The sequence below is a fragment of the Asparagus officinalis genome, chromosome 4 (genome assembly GCF_001876935.1).
Source record: "Asparagus officinalis chromosome 4, Aspof.V1, whole genome shotgun sequence".
NCBI lineage: Eukaryota > Viridiplantae > Streptophyta > Magnoliopsida > Asparagales > Asparagaceae > Asparagus > Asparagus officinalis.
Window position 1 is genome coordinate 5,982,600 of NC_033797.1, and position 19,784 is coordinate 6,002,383.

Below are 19,784 nucleotides of genomic sequence, written 5' to 3' on the forward strand. Positions count from 1 at the left end.
AACTTAATTGACAGCAGGGAACATCCCTTAAGTCGTCTCTGAGGAATGCCTAGTGAGTGGTCGAGTGCCTTAAATAGGATTGTCCTTGATAAAAGGGTCGACCGGCACCGCTTTTCGTGTCAACTTAGGAGTGTCGGTTTGTCCGACTGAGTGAGACGACGTCTTATCTCAGCTTAATATCCGCCTTTCCGGTTGATATAAAGATGTCGACTCGTTTGGCATGTCAAGATCTCTCATATCGGCTAGTATCGCCTCTTGTGTCGACACCAGAGTGTCGACTTGATGAGTCGGTGGGGCCGAGACCTTTGTAATTGTGCCTTGGGTTTATACTTTGGTAAGGTACCAAGGTCTTGTAATCTAGCCATGATGATCGAGTTGTACTCGAGGATTCGACCATATGTGGTGCCTTAGGCTTAACTTAATAAAGAGCCAAGGGCTTGATACTCGACCGAGGAATTGAAATACCTAGAACTCTTGGGAGTTGACTAGGACTCTCATCGTATCATTTGTGAATACTGTATCTAGGGTAAGCGAACACCATAACAGTGATATATATCCATTTCTCTATAATAATGGGAGAATTCAAGATTCACTATTCATGCTACAGTAATTACTGCATTAAATTCCTGTGGCGTTGTTACTGTAGCAGGAACATGATAATCCCAGGTCCACTATTCATACAACATAATTACTGTAGCATTACAACTATAGCACATGCTAGAAGTGCAACGTTTAAAAACATTATTGTAGCATCATTACTATAGCTCAGGTAGGATACCATAGCATTTATAAATGTTACTGTAGTATTTACAAAAATTATATTTAAATACAAAATTATTGTAGCAAAAATAAAAAATATATATGCCGTGCTTTGCACGGGGCACACACTAGTTGTTTAGAAGCCAAAATAAAAAGTGGTCAGGAGGCATGTTTTCTGTTGAAGGCGATGCGTGATGCCTTACATGAAAACATGACGAGTATTGAAATTGTGGAACGTGTGGGTGCTATCTTTTTGCTACTCCAGGATATGCTTGGCTGGGAGGAGTCGGAAATAACAAATATTTTCTAACCTCATGATGTGTCTAGCGTCGGATTTTGACAAGCGCTTGAACTTAACAAATATTTAGACGTAATTGAAAGAACATAGGTTTTGAGGGTTTTTTTTTTAAGTTTTTTACAAGTATGACTCACATGATCAAAATGTGAGCTTCCTTTAAACGATAGCAATGGGTATGGGAAATACGAATTTCATTACACTTGCTCGGCGGCAAGGCTACAGTCATATTATGCTCCTTGTGGGGTTATTGATGGGGATAACTTGGGGTTAAGTGGGATAATTGTTTTAATGGAATAATTTATCACTTTGGGATATTTTTGAGTCGGGTAAAGTGGGACAAGTTTGGATAATGAGACAATTTGAAGCTATGATTTGATAATTCATGTGGGATAATTGATGATATGACACCTTATTAAAACATAATATTTATTTATCAATTAAGTCTAAATTAATTTATGCAATCGGTGTAGTATATTATTTACCATGTTATAAAAAGATAGTACATTAGTTTACTTCATACTAAAATATAACATGTTATATCATAATTACTAATTAATTATAACTATGTTTAATATTAATAATTATTATATTATATTATAATAATGTGATATAGTATATAGTAATTGATATAATATAAGAAAAATATATTTAATATAATATGTGAATGATATATATTTAGTTAATATAATATAATTTATAACAATTTTGTATTATTAATAAAATTTAATATTATTATATTATATTAATTTTAGAGCATATTTATTATAATATAATATCATACTTTAATATATAGTAGATTATTACTAATTTTATTGTAGCAATAAAATATTATTTACTATTATAACTACCACAATATTGACAATGTATTTAAGACTATTAATTAATATAGTAAAGTGTGATAAAAAATAGTAAATTATTATATAAATTAAAATATTCTATATGATAGAATATATTATCATATTAAATTATATTATAATATGATAGAATATTTTATCATATTAAATTATATTATAATATATTATTATATTAAGGGAAAAGTGAATCTAAGGTGACACCCTAGGCTCCCACCTAAGGACGCGGCCTAGAATCACATCATTTCCTAATTTTTTTTGCGATCCGCTGTGTCACCTTAGATTCACTTTTAAATATATAAATACGGTATTATAATATAATATTTTATATCATAAAAATACAACAATAACATCTGTATTATAACTAATAAAATATAAATTAAATAATATACAATAATATCATAATAATATAATACTAATATTACAATTATAAAATATTATTAGCTAATAGGTAATAATGTTAGATTAGATAATATGATATAATATTTCATTATCTTGCGTTATAGTATAATTTTATAGTATAATATATTTAAGATATATTATATACGATACAATTAACATATATTAGATATTTATTAAATTAATTCTTCAAAATTATCTTATTTTCTCCATGATTATTCCAAAGTTAAGAATGGAGTTGGGACAAAAAGTTTGTATAGAAGTAGGGTAATTTTGGGGAAAAATGAGGATAATTGTCCCAATCTCATTGTCCTAATAAATAATACCTTAAAGTAAAATTCAACTCCGAATGTCCCAATGAATAATGCTATAAAGTAAAGTCATAAAAATTATCTCACTTACCCCATAATTACACCAACCAATAACCCCTTAGCTTTGCCCTTTCAGCCTGAAAATTTGAGAGCTAGCGGCCCAGCTTTGGATGCATTCGGTCCGGATACGACTCAGATATGATGCGTACCATACCCATATCCGCTTACCAATCTCGGATACGGATACAGATACAAATATATCTCGCCAAGAAAAATTTATATCCATATCCGCTAAAATTAGATACAGTTATGGATACATATGTGGATATATAAGTGGATATGTATCTAGATACAAAATGGATATGAGAAAACTAGATAGTATTGAGAAAAACATTGTTAATGTGATACAAAAGAGTTCGTTAATATGTTCATTATAACTAAAAAACTAAAATTAGACATCTTGATCATCAAAATTAACCATAAATCAATTATCTAAGAATCGAAGCTATAGTGAGAGTATGACTAATATGTATATATATATTTCGGATACAGATATGAATATTTCACTACAAAAACATATCCGTAAACATATCTTATCGGCTATAGATTTGAGTAACTATATATGTATCCTAAGTCCTAACAGATATGATTACAGATATTTCCTCGGATACGAATATGGTTTACCACCCCTAGGCCCAGCCCAATCAAGGTCTGCTACGAAAACACAAGTTTCAACAAATTGCATAAAGGCCCAATTTATTTAAACTAGACTCCTTACTCACGAATTCATATGTTGACGCTTGTTAGAATTAACAAATATATTGGGGATGTGATGTGCATAATACACTCTATTACGTATGTATGTAACATGTTAGAAAGTTAGGAATGATATGCCTTGGCCTTATCCGAGCTAAGAACACCATTTGAGCTAAGTATATCATTTTTACAAGTGTAAGCGTGTATCCACGTCAAAATACAATGTTTGGTTCAAGGAGTTGTTCTTCAATCTTAAAAAAAAAAGGTGAAAATGATGTGGTAATAATTTTTATTTTATTTATCCAGAAAAATACTTCGCTTTCAATGACATATTAACAACTTAAATTCATTACCAATGGTCAACCACTTTTCTCTTCCACACTTGCTTCGATACTGTTTATATAGGAAGTGAAATATGCATTAGATCTAACATGAATACTTTTTTTGCATTTTAATTTTTGTAGTTGCTTTTAATAAAACTAACACCAGAGGCGATCCAACGTTGAATTAACTTCGCTTTTTTACATCGCACCTGTGCAAACAAATGCCCCACCTCTGTGGAAAGGAGTTTCAATTGCTAAGGGGGCGTTTGGTTCAAGCAAAATTTTGACATTTGGTGTGGATTACTAGTTTTGGGATAAAAAAGTGAGTTTTTTTAATGTTTTGTTACTTCATATTTGATGTTTGTTTCAAAAAAAATTTAGAATGTTGAATCCCAAAAATAAGAAAAGTACTCAATTTTTAGAATTTGCCAAATTCTCTCAATTGGAGAGGATTTGGCAAGTCTCATAAATGGGTATGCTTACCTCTCTTTTACCTTTATATTTTGTTTTTGTTGTGGGAGGTAACCTCAACTCTTTTTATACCTTTGTATTTTGTTTTTTTGTGGGAGGTAACCTCGCAAAGTTGAGCATATTCACATTATTTTCTTTTTAAGAATTTGTTATCCTATAATTTGAGTTTGAACCAAACAAGATATTACAAAATTTAGGATTTTCTTTTTCTGTAATAATGCTGAACCAAACAAAACATTAAAAATCCCAAACGTCCCCTAATACAATAGAAATAAACCCAACAAATTCTGATAGGTTTTTTCTATATTAATCCTCCCCATCTTTCATATTTTGAAATTAATACCCAAAATCTTTAAGTGTTTTGAAATTAGCTCTTAAAATCTTTGTACTTTGAGAGTAGCCTCCCAAATATTTTAAATAGCTTAAAATCAGTCCTAGTTAGAAGCTGGTTGAAAGATTTGGGGGACTAGTAGTTCCAAATATGAAGATTTGGGATATCAACTGCTTAAAGAATTGGTGGACTAATAGCAAAAAATCAGGATTGGGGCGGCTAATTATAAAGTAGGAAGGATCTAGGGACTAATATCGAAGAAACCCATTCTAATAAACAGTTCGTCAAATCAACAAGTGGGTCGGACCCACTACTCATGATAACCGCTTCGCTTCAAATCTAAGCAAAACCAACCCCCTCACAGGCTCACACCCCTAAATGGCATTTCAGTAATTAATTCCAACCCACCAGCCCCTTTCCGAAACCTCCACTACCCACTCTCAAGTTCCAGCAAACGTGCTCCGGACATCAACGGGGACAACTCGGCGGAGTTTCGAGCTCGAACAACTCCCGGAATCTATGTCCTCTCAAATCTAGGGTTTTAGGGGGGAAAAAATCATCTTTCTTCAAAAATCCGCGCTCATATTTGGGCGAATCTCATGGCGATTCCAGTGGAAGAAGCCATTGCTGCTCTCTCCACCTTCTCGTTAGAGGTACTTGATGATCTCTTTTCTGTCCTGTGAAATCTGGGGTTTTAAAAATGTAATGTGATTATGAATTGATTTGTTCGATTTTTGTTTTGGGATGTTAGGACGAGCAACCAGATCTGCAGGGGCTTGCTGTTTTGATTTCTACTGAGAGATGCGCGACGAATAGCCCTATAGGTAAGAGATTTGTTTGTTTAATTTTGATTTGTTTAGATCAGTCAATTGAGCTTGTTGCTTAAATCAATTTGCCTTTATATGTGATGACTGCGTTCATTTAAGCTGTACATTTCGGAATAATGTCAAAATATTAATGACTCTGAGGAAAACTTTAGGGTATATAAGTGCGACAGAGTACAACTAAGGGTATTAAAGTGAATTTTTGGTGAAATTTTGAGGCCTTTAGGTGCCAATTAGCCTTGCACCAAAAGTTTACTTATGGTGTTTTATGGGATAAATTTTTAAACTAGACCACTTTAGGAATTTATATTAAAAAAACAACCCATTTGAATTTTATTTGCTATTTTCGATCCAGTTTCAGCCGTAAAAAACGGTGAATAAAGATCGAAAACTTCACGGGATTTAAAATTCCGTGAAGTTTAAGGGCTAATTAACCTCCATGCACTAAGGGCTAAGGAGATAGCCATATCTTCACGGGATTTCAAATCCCGTGAAGCTAAAACTTAATAGGATTTTAAATCCCGTGAAGTTGTAGGCGTCACTTCCAGAGAGCACGAGCTTTGTAGCAAATGAGCTTGCAACTTCACGGGATTTGAGATCCCGTGAAGTTGCGGTAGGCCCAAAACATGCACAGAGTGCATGTTCCACCTAATGAGCCTGTAAATTTCACAATCCAAAATCTATTGTATATAATAAAATTTCTGCCTCATTCACAACAATATACATAAAAATCCAACCATAAACATCAAATTTGCCGCATATATACTGAATTACAACAATATTCATAAAATCCAACCATAAATCAAAACAATACACACGAAAATCACATATATAAACACAAAGTGATCCACACTCGCAACAAATTTGAACAATCTAACTATATATATTCTTAAAATTCATAATCAAATTTCACATACATCCTAAAAGTCCTCCCCTCCTTCCTGTCTCTCTCTTACCCTTTCCCCTTACTCTTCCCCCCATCCCTGCCCCTTATGTCCTTGCTGATGAGTTTCGATAATCTGAGTATTCGGTTGTATATGAGGCTGAGAAGTGCTGGCTCCATCAGCACGCGCCACACTATGAGAAGTGCCGGCTCCATCATCACGCACCCCCTTTGACCTGTCCTACGTCTTCACATGTACACTTTACCAAATTGGTATGACCTGTCCTCACGTTCTTCAAACTCGTCAACATGATTTTTATGAAACACATTTGCTATTATCTGTTTGATCCTATTGAAGATCCCTAACATTGTTGGATCTTAAATCTCAGTAATATGCTCATTTATATCGGCCTCGATCTCATCAAAAGCATGGATTTGCGATTTAATCAATATATACACAACTTAGCAAATAATATATTGATAAAAAAAGAATTGTCGTCTTAATTTAGTTTAGAAACTTACATAATCTCTCATCAAAAGCATGGATCTGCGATTTAATCAATATATACACAACTTAACAAATAATATCTTGACAAAAAAAAGAATTGCCATTTTAATTTAGTTTAAAAACTTACATAATCCCTCTCGATCATAGCACTAGGAATGTAACTATCTATCGGCCAGCTGCTAGTTGTGAGTCGCGTCCTATCCATCTGCTTGTGATATTCCAATGCATATACGTAGTATAATCGTATGCTGAAATTCTTTCATTCTGTATGAAATTCCACCTATTATTCCACCTATCTGTGTAGGCCGCACGGAATATGGCCCAGTCCGTACGATGCGATGTCATCCGTCGTCTACAATCGATTTGCTTAACAGGATCCGACACATGCTGAGAAAGAAGAAATTACCATAACACACGATCTGGGACATACATCTCTACAATCTCTCAACATATCAACGAGACTCCGACTCTTCACAAAGCAACACTATCTCTACAGATAAGTGCAAGGGTATGCATATCGAGATATGGGGGAGAATAAGACATCCAATTGAACTGAAATTTAAAAAAAACTTGAATCAACATCTACAAAAAAATTAAAATATAAATAATTAATTGAATTTTATATTTACTTGTTGGTGTTAGAGGCCATCAAGTTCATTTTTGTAAAACTCTATATGTATAGTCACGATTTTGTGTTTAGAGTACCTCATGTTATACCTATTTAGCATAATGAATATATGTGAATAAATTCAATATGAATAAAATTAGGCGAGATAAATAAATTTAAATTCACGCATAATTATACTTACATCCCAAAGAAATTGGCCCTATAGATCGCAGTGCATATGCAAAGTAGGTTGTCCAATACGAATTCGTTCCCACGACCAAACCTGTAGTAATGACATGCACCCCTTGATTTTTATATTCTGCATCAAGGAGACCCAGCCTAGTTTTCTATAAATATATGCCAACACCGCACTACCCCATGATAAAGTGCCGCATACATTAAAATCCTCAAGTAGTGGCCGTTATTGTGCATGTACAAGATTCTTGCTCGCATCAGGAAATACCATACACCTTATCATGTGCAATATGTAAGCACAAACATAATATTGAATCGTCTCATCCGTGAGGTCAACCGGTATATCTCCCATAAATATCAATCGAAGCCACGATAGCTTCATCGCACCACTCCTCAAATCGAAAACCTGTCCAAGAAGCCTCTCATATACTTTTGACCTAATTATGATCATCGGTGCCCGTAACAACAGTGTCATCAATACAGAGCCCAAGTATGACGGCTACATTCTGAAGTGTAATGGTACACTCCCCTATATGCATATGAAATGTGTTGGTCTCCGGTCTCCACCTCTTAATCAGGACACTGATAAAGTCCAGTCAAGCCTAATATATCTCACCGATGAACACTCCCAAAACCCGGCTTGAGCTATCAACTGTAGTACTCGATTATCTTTCATCTCCCAGCCCAAGTGACTCTGGGGATGACCCACTATGTTGATTTCTACCATGGGTTGCACATTAATCAAAATTGAATTTTTTAAAAAATATAAAAATTAAAACTAGCGTCAAAAATAAGAAATATATATATAATTTTTATTTGTCCTAAGCCAATATTGTGGGAATGATGATCTGTCTGTAGGTATAATACGTCGGGCTGCATCGGTCCCGAATCCATAATGGATATCTCTACAATTAAAATACAAGATATTAGATTTTTTTCAGTTGAATGACTTAATCATATGTATTCAATATTCAATATTAAGTAAAGATTACATCTAGCATAGAAAAGAAAAATAAGAATAGAACATGCACAACGATAGTCACATATTCTAGATTAAAAATAAAAGGTTATATATATTATAAAAGCCATAAGCGATATATTTCATACAATTAAGCCCCAAATAATCAACGTCTATGCCTAGTTGGATAACTATTTTTATTGTGGCCCTGTTGATCGGATTTACTACACTTATTTTTCCTCCTAACTCCTTCTCGTCCATCATTCATATTATTTCTAATTCGTACGGAACGAGGTCGCCCAACTGATCTCTTATAAACAGGAGCTAATATTCGTGGCTCGCCTTGTGTCCAATGTCGACTATCGTATGGTGGGTGAAAACACTCTTTGGATGTTGATAGTTATAAGTTGAATACCAATCTGCGACGAATGTATAATGTGATATCCTCGCACCCCCTTAGATCCGAACAAGCTGCTACAACATGGGAATAAAGAAGTCATTGTAATTATGGTATATTACAAGTGCATGTACAAGTTTGATCCACTAGTATGTTAACTTTGTAAGAGCGATTTTCTCTATGTGATATTCCCTCAATGACCTCCCATGCATTAAAATTGTATCTAACGACACGAAATAATCGAGCCTGCACAATCTGATATGCTAATGCCTTCAACTTTCGGCGTCAACTCCGACAGTATATTTGCTCCAAGTATGCATCGTTTGAGGAAGAATTTATTAAGTTTGTAAAATATTTTTACAATAATGACTGTATTGGCATACCGCGTGTTCCCCTAAGTACACAATCGAAACTCTCAGAAGCATTAGTGGTCATCATACAAAATTGTTTCCCGCTATCTTCACATAAGGCCCACTTATCGACATTGTTCGGACCCAAACTAGTCTCGATCTAATCATGTGCAACTTGTGAAATTGACTTAATCTTTTCCCGTAGTTGCTCATAAACTAATATTTTCATTGCACGTCCAACTTGCCAAAGAAGATCCTGAAGATGCACTTGTCCATGCTTTCTCTTGAAGTTGTCCATAATATGTTGTAAGCAATAGCGATGTTGATGCGGAGAGAAAATATCGTTGGAGTGCTATTGGAATTCCTTTCATCCTATCAGATATAAATGTAATCGACTGCGTTCGCACACTAGGGATATGATGCATGCAAAAAATTATGCCCATTTTTTGTGTTTTTAATATTAACCACTGCAAATGCCAAAGAACATAAACCGCCATCTACGTTTACTCCAGTTACAACGAGCAAAACACCTTTATATTTACCGTACAAGTGGGTGCCGTCAATGTTAAGAATAGGGTGATAATATCTGAATCCTTCAATGCAAAGCCTAAATGTCCAAAATACCCCTATGAATCGTCTATCTCCACTGTCAATAGGATCTGATGATACTTTGTACGTTGTCCTCGAATTTTTTTTGCGTGCTTCAATATAATATGGTAAGATCTCATAATATTTGTTCCAATCTCCGAATATTTTTTATCATCGTCTTCTTCCGAGCAATGCAACACTTGTTATATGATACATCCAAGTTGGTCGCTTTATGCACCACAATACGAATATCCTTTGGCCTTAGATTAACATTCTCCCTTAGTTTAGGCATAATCAATCGATATATGAAAGAGGCGGACACATGTTTATGATTCATCTCTAATCGAGAAGTGCTACATGTGTGAAGTCCGTTGTAGCGTGTTATTTTAAATTGCCCGCCTACTCTTATCCCCAAACGTGGATTAAGCTTCCAGGGACATTTTTTTATTTTCGTGATGGTGCCCACCACTATTTTCTTCCTCACCGTCTTTGCGAACTACATTATAGCTTGTTGCATTGCTTTTCGTTTGTCTAAACTTGATATTATTTTTGATGGCCCACAAATGAAGCGCATGAATCAATTTCTCCTTGCTTTTAAATAGATTGCCCTTTCTGAATGAGAAGTTCTCGCCTTGTGCATCATCATTTAAATTTAAATTAGTGTCAATAGGAATATTTTCCATTATGGAGTCATCAATCCATCCATCTTCATAAAGTTCATCGGGCGACGGGTCCTCTAATACAACATACACATTGTTAGAATAATATCGGTCAATTAATTGGTCGCCCCCTTCATCATGATCTATCAAGCACGTCATGCTAAAAAATTGTAAGTCATCCTCTTCGTCATCATTCTCGGATTCGACACTTGCATTATCATCTGCTATCGTCAGCTCTGTGAAAGACATTATATCTTGATGGAGAGTATTATCATCGAGGACATTTTAAGTGCTCACAAACGAAGGACTACTCAAGTATTGTGGTTGTGTCCATTCCATTTCCTGTTGCGGAGACAAAATCGGTGGAGTCAACTTCGAAGTCTTCCAACATGCGAGAGTATACTTCATCGCTATTCACCGATTTGCCTAAATTTCTGTGATGCTTTTTAATAAATAATTTTACTGAATGCTTCTCGTCATACAATATTTCAATGAGACCCATATCGTAGTCACTTGAGATGTGAATGCCGCTTGTTCTGTTCCCTGTAATAGGATAATTACAAATCACATTGAGGTGATACTAACGTGGATTGATTAATGTAAGTTTGTGTAAGTTATTATCTAAACTATCGAAAGTAAATGATTTAGATATAAACAATGGTTTTGTCATACTTCCTTCATATACATGCATATTATTCTGGAGATAGTTAATCTTCCCATCATATGAATAAAGAATTACGATTCAATCGTTCATCGTTACCTCCGAAGAGTAAAAAAATTTCAATATCAATATTATACGAAAAACACAAAAAATATTATTTACAATTAAATCCTCTAATATTAATTTTACACATCCATGATTTTTACCAAATGTCAAACCTTTATATTTTTACGATTGCCTAATTTAAATATTTAAACAATATTAGTTTTAAAATTTGAAAAATAATACACTAATTTTTAAAATTTCCCTAATTTCCCCTCTAACTTCATATACAAATTTCTTTATTTTTTCCTTACAAAATTCGTAAATATTTTAAAAATTATTCCAATATCTAAATTTAAACAAGTTATTAGCATGAAATAGTAAGAATATGTAAAAATTTAGGAGAAAAAACAAAAAAGTTTAAAGATTTTTCCGAAAAGTGGTTGATGCCCTAAAATTGATATCCAACGAACTCCGGTGAACTCCGGTGAACTCCGACGCTTTTTAGCCCTGAAAGAGGACGGCGGCGGCGGCGAGGGCGAGAGCGAAGTTAGCCAGCGGCAGTAGAGACGGGGGCGGCGACGGGAGATGGATCTAGGGTTTGGGGGTAAAGGAACAAAGAGAGAGAGAAATGGGTGGAGAGAGAGAGAACGTGAAATGAGATTATGTAGAGGGGAGAGTTAAATACTGGTGTGGGTGTGGGCTTACCGCAACTTCACGGGATTTCAAATCTCGTGATAACTCCCGTGATGTTGCATGCCCATTTGCCAGAGAGCTCGTGCTCTCTGGAAGTGGCGCCTACAACTTCACGGGATTAGAAATCTCGTGAAGATATGGCTATCTCATTAGCCCTTAGTGTATGAATGTTAATTAGCCTTTAAACTTCACATGATTTTAAATCCCGTGAAGTTTTCAAATTTTATTCGCCATTTTCGACCCAGTTTCAGCCAGGTGGCTGAAACTAGGTCGAAAATGGCAAATAAATTTCAAATGGGTCGTTTTTAAAAATAATTTCCTAAAGAGGTCTATTTTGAAAATTTGTCCTATTTTATGTGGGGGTTTAAATTGGATTGTTTTTTAGAAACTTTTTAAACTATGTAATATCTGTATAAAATTAATTATATTTTATTTTGATTTGCTTGAATGGGAGTTGTTGGGTCCAACCATCTAAGAGTCATTTTGATACTTATTGGTCAACATGAGTCATTCTGATCTGGATGTACTGAACTGGCTAATGCCACTTTGTGATTTGGGGTGCATGCATGTATTTGAAGTAGTCAAGTAGGGTAATTTTCTCAAATAATATCAATTCGTGAAATGTAAATGTTTGTAGAAGTACCTTTTCCTAGAATAATTGTGAATTTTGCCGGTTAAGTTTGATGGCCCTTGCCTACGTTGTTGTTCGTCTTTTTTTAAGTTCAATAAGATTCTGGGGTTGTTAACTGAAGTAATGCGATGATGTGAATTCAAAATGAACCAACAATAATATCTGCTTATATTCCCCAAATGCGCCCAACTAGTTTCCCTCTCTAGACTCACATCAAAAGCCCCGATGACATTCCACCAAGACACGGTCCATGCAATATACAATTTTTTTGAAAATGTTTATCAGTCCATACCCATCTTAGAAGGTTTTCTAATATTTCAAGTGTAAGAAAATTTTATCAGACACGTCTTTCCATGTTCTTTTTTCTGGATTGATTTGTTTCGTACTAGTACCAATTAGCTAGTACTCATGCCAGATAATATCTCAGACATTTTATGTCATTCGGGCTGTTTTGGAAAAGAAAATTTTCAAAATTTCCCCAAGTCTATTCTCTCTTCTAGCAGTCCCTTGCTTGTACTTAAAAAGTCTGGAGTTATGATTGTTTTTATTCTTTACTACCTGTTTTGAACCGTTAGGTAGCAGTTTGTACTTTTTGGAAATTCTAGATATACGTAAAGAAAATATGTACTGATGGAGTATGGATATATTAAAAATAATACAGAAAATGGCAGGCTTGAAGGGTATTCAAGAAGTTTAAAAAGTGACGAATCCAAAGACTGAACTCGCTGTTTTCAATATAATATAGATGTAGTCATTTTTAAGTTTGCATATTTACCGTAAACAATTGTTCTCTCCATCTCCTCTTTCTTCAGCTTGTATAAACGTAATGATGTTGTTTAAAACTCAATTTTTATTTCTGATGGCATGACATGAACCTGACATGTATGATGCAATTGCTGCTGACAGCTGACCTGTACTATTCAACAGTACATGGATACAGTGGCATTTATTATGCTTAATTTGTTATTGATTTTGGGATATTATCGAAGTTTTATTGTACTTGATCTTTTGGAACTATGTCATGTAGAATATGGTGATGTTTCTGCCTATCGCTTATCTTTGGCGGAGGATACAAAAGCAATTAACCAGTTGGTATGTTACATTTCTGATCTTTAACAATTAACCTATTAGTACCATTTCAATTTCTAGTCTTTGTATTTAGCTGCTATTAATTCACTACTTTATAATTAATAACTGCATTCTGTATCTATGTTGTTATTCTTGTTATATCAGCGATTCAGTTACCTTTAAAGTGTTCATAAACTGTCTATGACGCCCAATGGCGCGTCTCTGTAACATGCATTATTCCCAGCATACAAAGACACTTGTTGTTCAGATACATAAATGTTAGAGCAATTATTCTCAGGAGTGGCAATCAACCACTTTCAACATGTGTTTTATATTATGCAACCATGTGATAATCCTGAACTTCTTCTAGTATAAGAGGACATAGCTTGACTAAGGGAAATAAGTTCACCATGAAGCCATGACTTTTGCTTATAAGCTGACTTGGCACACTTCCTGATTCTTAAGAATTAGAAAGCTCCCTCCCTCCTCCCTCCCTCTGAAAAGAACAAAGGCCTTTGTGCAGTCAGATATATAGGAAATTCATGCAAACTGCTGAGAGTTACTACCAATCTTCCAGTATATCAATGTTACTATAGTTGCTCCTTTTATCGTGGCATATGAGCAGATGTTAAAACCTTCCCATCACTCTGACTAGCCCCTTTTAAGATAAGCAAATATCGATGATGCATGAGAGATGTAATCACTCCTAGTTTTATCAATCAAAAGTTTGAATCTTGAGAGGAATTAAGGATTGTCTTGTCATGAAATGAATGGCGTCACTATGGAAAATCAGTATGTACCCATGCAAGGATATGAACTTTCAATTTCCTAACTGAATTAAAACAATTCAGGAATTCACTACTTTCATTTCTGGGAAGAAAGTTGGAGAAAGTAGCAGCAAAGCTTCAAAACTACTTGTCGTTTGTTTCTGGAACGGGTGTACTTGGTAGATAACTTGGTATGAATGTGCGAGAAGTCGAGTTCTTTGTGTGGTTAACAACGTAGATCATGCTTATGGCCTCACTGAATTAGTTCACATGATATGAACACGTGAACACGAAACTAGTTGTAACAGTTGTTTACTTTGTCAGAAGTGATAGATCATGTGGGATCTGTAGAGCAAGAAAAAAGTAAAATAAGAAAAATAGGAAAGTAAATGTTCTAGCAATGCTTCGTTCTTACAAGGATGAAAGTACATGAAAGAGAATAGTGAGAATGCTGGTCTTTGCAGCAATGAGTGAGAATGGCCTTATTAAGGTGTGGTTAACGTGGTTCTTGATCGTGTGAGACAGTCTAGTTCAATGGATTATGATTCTCTTTCTGATTTATTTCTCTTGAATATCTAATCATGGGCATCAAAAGGGTATCTGACATGCGATAGCATCGATAGCATGTAGACAAATATTTTGAGAAGAAACAAGTTATCATATATAAAAGTCTTGTTTGTCCCGTAGGGAGTGTTTGAACACAGTATCATGCACTCTGCTAATTTGATATAAAGGTGAGAGTTCCCTGTCATATTTAAAAGATCAGCAGTTTTCACTGAACATTACTGCTCTGTAGAAACCCTCTAAATTAATTAGATTAATTGAATGTCTAACACATGTAAAGTGGTAGCTGTTGTGTTTTGGCCAAAGACTGATATCCAGGTTGGCGAAAAAGTGGTCAGACATCTAGTTCTACTAACTTTCCACCTGTCTGCTCCTTTCTAATTGTGATGTCAGGGACTCAGGTGTCATAGCTTGTACCTATTCTTAATATATTATAAGATATTATTCCCCTAGAACACAGTAAACTTAGGTTGATCCTTCTCAATCCATTTGACATGCACATGCAACTCGTGACTGAGCTATGAAGAAAATCTCAACATCCTTGCCTCAATTTCAAGACCCACCTTGACTCGTCTCTCCCATGAAAATTTGACCTTGATGCATCTTTCCCAATTGATTAATCATTCATAGATTTCTATTTGTTGCGAGAGGGGTTCAGAACACTAACTAGATAATGTTGATTGGATCGCTCTTCACTGAGTTCTCAGTGAGCAGTGTATACTGTAACTTAATAAATAATAATTGACAACTCATTTGTTATTTTTACATCAACCAATAGCTTGAGTTTGGTTAGGCACATGGGGGTTTGCTAGAATCCCAAAAGTTTGATATGACTAAGCAAGGTAGAACATGTAATTTACTTGTAAATTGGGGACTGCAGACCAACCATTTCAGCTCTGCGAGTTGGTTCTTGCTACAATGGAAATGTTTGTCTACAAGGGTGGTTTACTTGACAATTCTGTGCTGTCAAAACACATCAGAGGAAAATGTAGATATACTTTAACATGTCAAGAATGCATTTTGTTCAGTATAATTGAACATACAACTCCATGAAGTATAATTTGTCAATTGGTGAAGACTTATTTGCAGTTCCATGCTGTTATTTCTCTCCTGTATTGAGAAATTATTTTGGGAAATGCTTATTAAATTCAAAAGCTCATTGAACTGATGCATTCTGCTTTATTCTTTATACTAATTTTGCAAAATATCCTGCTATGCTTTATTTCAGCTTTATCTTGGACTTCATTTGGTATTTTCCATCAATTTGTTGGACTGATTTATCAGTGAGCTGTATGCAATAGGGAAATTAATACTCACTCAGACACACACAAAGACATGTGGACATACTGACTTAGTTTTTCGCTTGGAAGGGCTGCTATAGCCTAGGAGCTGGCAACATGCCAATAACAATAAAGTAATTATTAGTTATAACTTATAATGGTCATTCTATGTGGGTCTATAAATTTCAAGGTTGTTATGCAGGCAGGAATGTAGGATAGTTGTTCATTGCAAGTCTCACTGAATGTAAGCTGGTACTCCACCAAAGCCGAATGCAGTCTGCCTATGTTTGCTCTTCAGTCTGTAAATTCTCATATGAGCAGGTTCTGCATTGTTAATATCCTCCGTGACTTCAGTCCAAGTGCCAGGAATTTTAATGATCTTAATTTGATTTTCCCAAAGTACTAGCATTGTCACACATGCATATGCACGTGCAAGAGACGCAAAATTATTTTCAATAAATTTCAATATGTCAAGAATACGTAGTAGATCCGATATAATGTGATATCTTAAAGCATGAAGATATCCTTTTATCCTATAGATAAAGATAAGTTTTTATTTTTGTTGTAAAATAAAATGCACGAACCTAATGTAAAAAACTTAACAAAAAACCCTATAATTTTACTTTGACTTTTTTTGCTACCCATATTCTTATTTCTCCTGAAAGAAACTTATAATTTTCATTTGTATTCCTTTTAGAGCCTAAAATATAATGGATATGAAGGTAATTATGTGGGCCCAAATCTTATGTTCATGGCATAGTGTGGTATGGAATATTCTTGAAATAAAAAAAAAGGAAAGAGAAAGGAAGAAAGAGTAAAAGGTTTGTATCTACGGAATGTTCTAGAAATAAAAAAAGAGAGAGGAATAGAAAGAGAAAAATGCATATTGTTAAATTTCCTTTTTGTGCTCCCAATGATAATAGAAATGAGAGCATGTCTACCTCTCTTTCATTTTTTGACTATCCTCACAATGTTCTTTATATAGTAGTATAGACTCTGAAAAGAGTGTTTAGCATTTTGCTTTTTCCCCTTTTCCCTTTGCATCTTTCCTTGAATCAGGGGCTTATATATTCTCTTACTATTGCTATCATTTGATTGATGTTTAAGTTCAATTATAATTTCTTGTTGTAATTGATAATTCGCATGAGCAGAACACCCTGATTCAAGAAGGAAGGGAGATGGCATCTTTGCTATATACATATCGCAGTTGTGTCAAGGCTCTTCCACAGGTTCTTCTCTATGAATACTTAACATACTGCACAACAATGGAATAGTTTCATTCTCATACTTAACATCGTGTAATATAAATTATCAGCAAATTAACAGTATATACTGGCATAGTACGAAATGTGGAAAACTGAGTGTCTATATGTTTTTAATAGTTTCAACCTTTTGGTATTTGTTTAGTCTCTAGCCTGTATACTAAACGAGTGCCACCTTCATCAATATGTATTCTTTTCTCCAAGAAGTTATTACAAGTATTGGAGCCTCCATGACTGCCCAAATATTTATGGGTAATTGTATAAACTAGATTACTGCACATTTCCTACTCTTTGGCTGGGACAGTAGTAAAGATAGTCCTTAAAGAAAGTCCCGATGTAGTTTTTGATATATTTGACTTCTGTAGATGATATTTAATGTTATAATATCAGAAATTTCATTGTGAAACCTAAAACAAAAACCTAAAGGGTCTATATTGTTTTTGAGAGTAGAATGGAAGAAAGACTGTGTGATGGACATTGATGAAACTAATGCTCTGGAGATACCCACCATGACTATTTCACTCATGTATCACCATCTTTAAATAGTCATACACATAATGGTATAATTTTAAGCAGCTCAAATTTTTCCATGATGTTATGTTAAGACTCCTTATGAGTCTATAAACACTTGTAATTTTCAAAGTTTAATTAGAGTGATAGATTGATATTTTTTTTATTATTCTAAGAGTTTAGATTGTATGTGATTTGCTTCTACTGACGTGAGGCCACAAAATCTAATATGATAAGAGAATCTGAAGGTAGTGGGCAATATATGTAACCATGACTAATTACAAGGTTAATGCAATGAACTGACTCTTCTTTCGTGTGGCATGCAAAACATTCAAATGGAGTGCACACCCTTTAGGTGAAGTTTGATTGAAATCACTTAGATGGACTTAATAAGTGCTTACTATGTGTCACTTTTCTTTTCAACTTTTCTAGACCTTTAAGGATTACTTTAGAATGAGAAATAAGCTCCATCTTTGCTATATAGTGTACTCTGTACATACCACATTGTCATATCAATTTACTATGAAATGCTATATCTCCATTTAGTCCAATAAAACAAGAGTACAAGTCAGCCATCTCATCATGGCTGACAAAATCAAAACTTCTCCTCCTTTTTGTATTTCTTTTTTATTTTGATACTAAGTACTAGCTACTGCCACCACAGCTGCCTGATTCTATGAAGCATAGCCAACCTGACCTGTACCTGGAGACGTATCAAGTTCTTGACTTGGAGATGAGTCGATTACGTGAAATCCAGCGCTGGCAAGCATCTGCAGCTTCTAAAGTAATTTTTTGTCTATATTTGCTCTTGTTTTCTATTTCACTTTTACTGGTCCTACAGAACTGCTTGCATTTGATGATAGAAAAGTTCTTTTAGTTAGTACATTCAATTATTATTTATATCTATTTTTCTATGTTATAAAATAACTAGAAATGATAAACCTTATGTGGAGAATCATCTTCATCTTCTAAAATGTACATTCTTGGCAGCGTTTTTGCACGGGCTTGTTTTGAAATAATCGCATTAACTCCTTTCTCTCTCATCTCTCAGAAATAACCATATTAGAGAAAGAGAGTTTTGAGCTAGGCTATATTGAGAATTTTCTATTCACAAATCCACACAGGTAGATGCCATTTACTATATGTGAGCTAGGCTGCATTGAGGATATTCTTTTGGAAGATCTGCGCAATTAGATGATTCAGTTTTTTTATTCTTTCTCTTTTTTCCCCTTTCTGTGGAATGACAGGGAAAGATTGGTGGATCCGGATGGAAGCTAGGGTGAGATGTATCACCTGGCGGACACAAACAATTTTTTATGGAAGTTTTGAAAAGATATGCATGAGTGAAATAGGTTCAAAATATTTGAATTTTTTGTTCCTAAGCAGTATATCAGAATTTTTTGTTTCCAAGCAGTATATCATATAGTAAATTAAATCCCAAATCCCACATGGTAAGATTTTAATTTTAAAGTCAACCACGCAATTTGGACTGAGAGCACTTGTCCACATATGTACTTCTGAGAAATGCTCTTTCATTGTGTATGTATTCATGCCAGAGTATGGTTTTGTTAGGAGGCATGTGTCGGTTTTCAGTTGTAAATGAGGGTGAAAAGTTCAGCTGCTATCACGTGTTTTGCATGTGATAAGATCTGAATAACTGAGATTTAGCAGTATTAAGAAGTCAGAAGGTTTATCCGTATGCATTAATGTCAATATTTCTAGTACTCTAAAAATTTTAAGCAACTCTGTATCCAGAACGGGAGTCATAATTCTACGTTGTACACCACACAGTCAGCAACACAAGCAGAGTGAAAGCATCTATGTTACTGCCTTTT

At 34.5% G+C, this 19,784-nt stretch overlaps 1 protein-coding gene across 1 annotated transcript in view; it reads left to right on the forward strand.

Annotated features, from left to right (window-relative positions):
* LOC109836461 (protein PIR) overlaps window positions 4,873-19,784 on the forward strand; it is a 47,374-nt gene continuing 32,462 nt past the window's right edge. Inside the window, exons 1-5 of the mRNA XM_020404356.1 lie at window positions 4,873-5,152; window positions 5,251-5,323; window positions 13,526-13,590; window positions 17,329-17,406; window positions 18,614-18,733. Of these exons, the coding sequence (XP_020259945.1) occupies window positions 5,099-5,152; window positions 5,251-5,323; window positions 13,526-13,590; window positions 17,329-17,406; window positions 18,614-18,733 (390 nt within the window). The 5' untranslated portion in view covers window positions 4,873-5,098. The remainder of the gene's footprint in view (window positions 5,153-5,250; window positions 5,324-13,525; window positions 13,591-17,328; window positions 17,407-18,613; window positions 18,734-19,784) is intronic.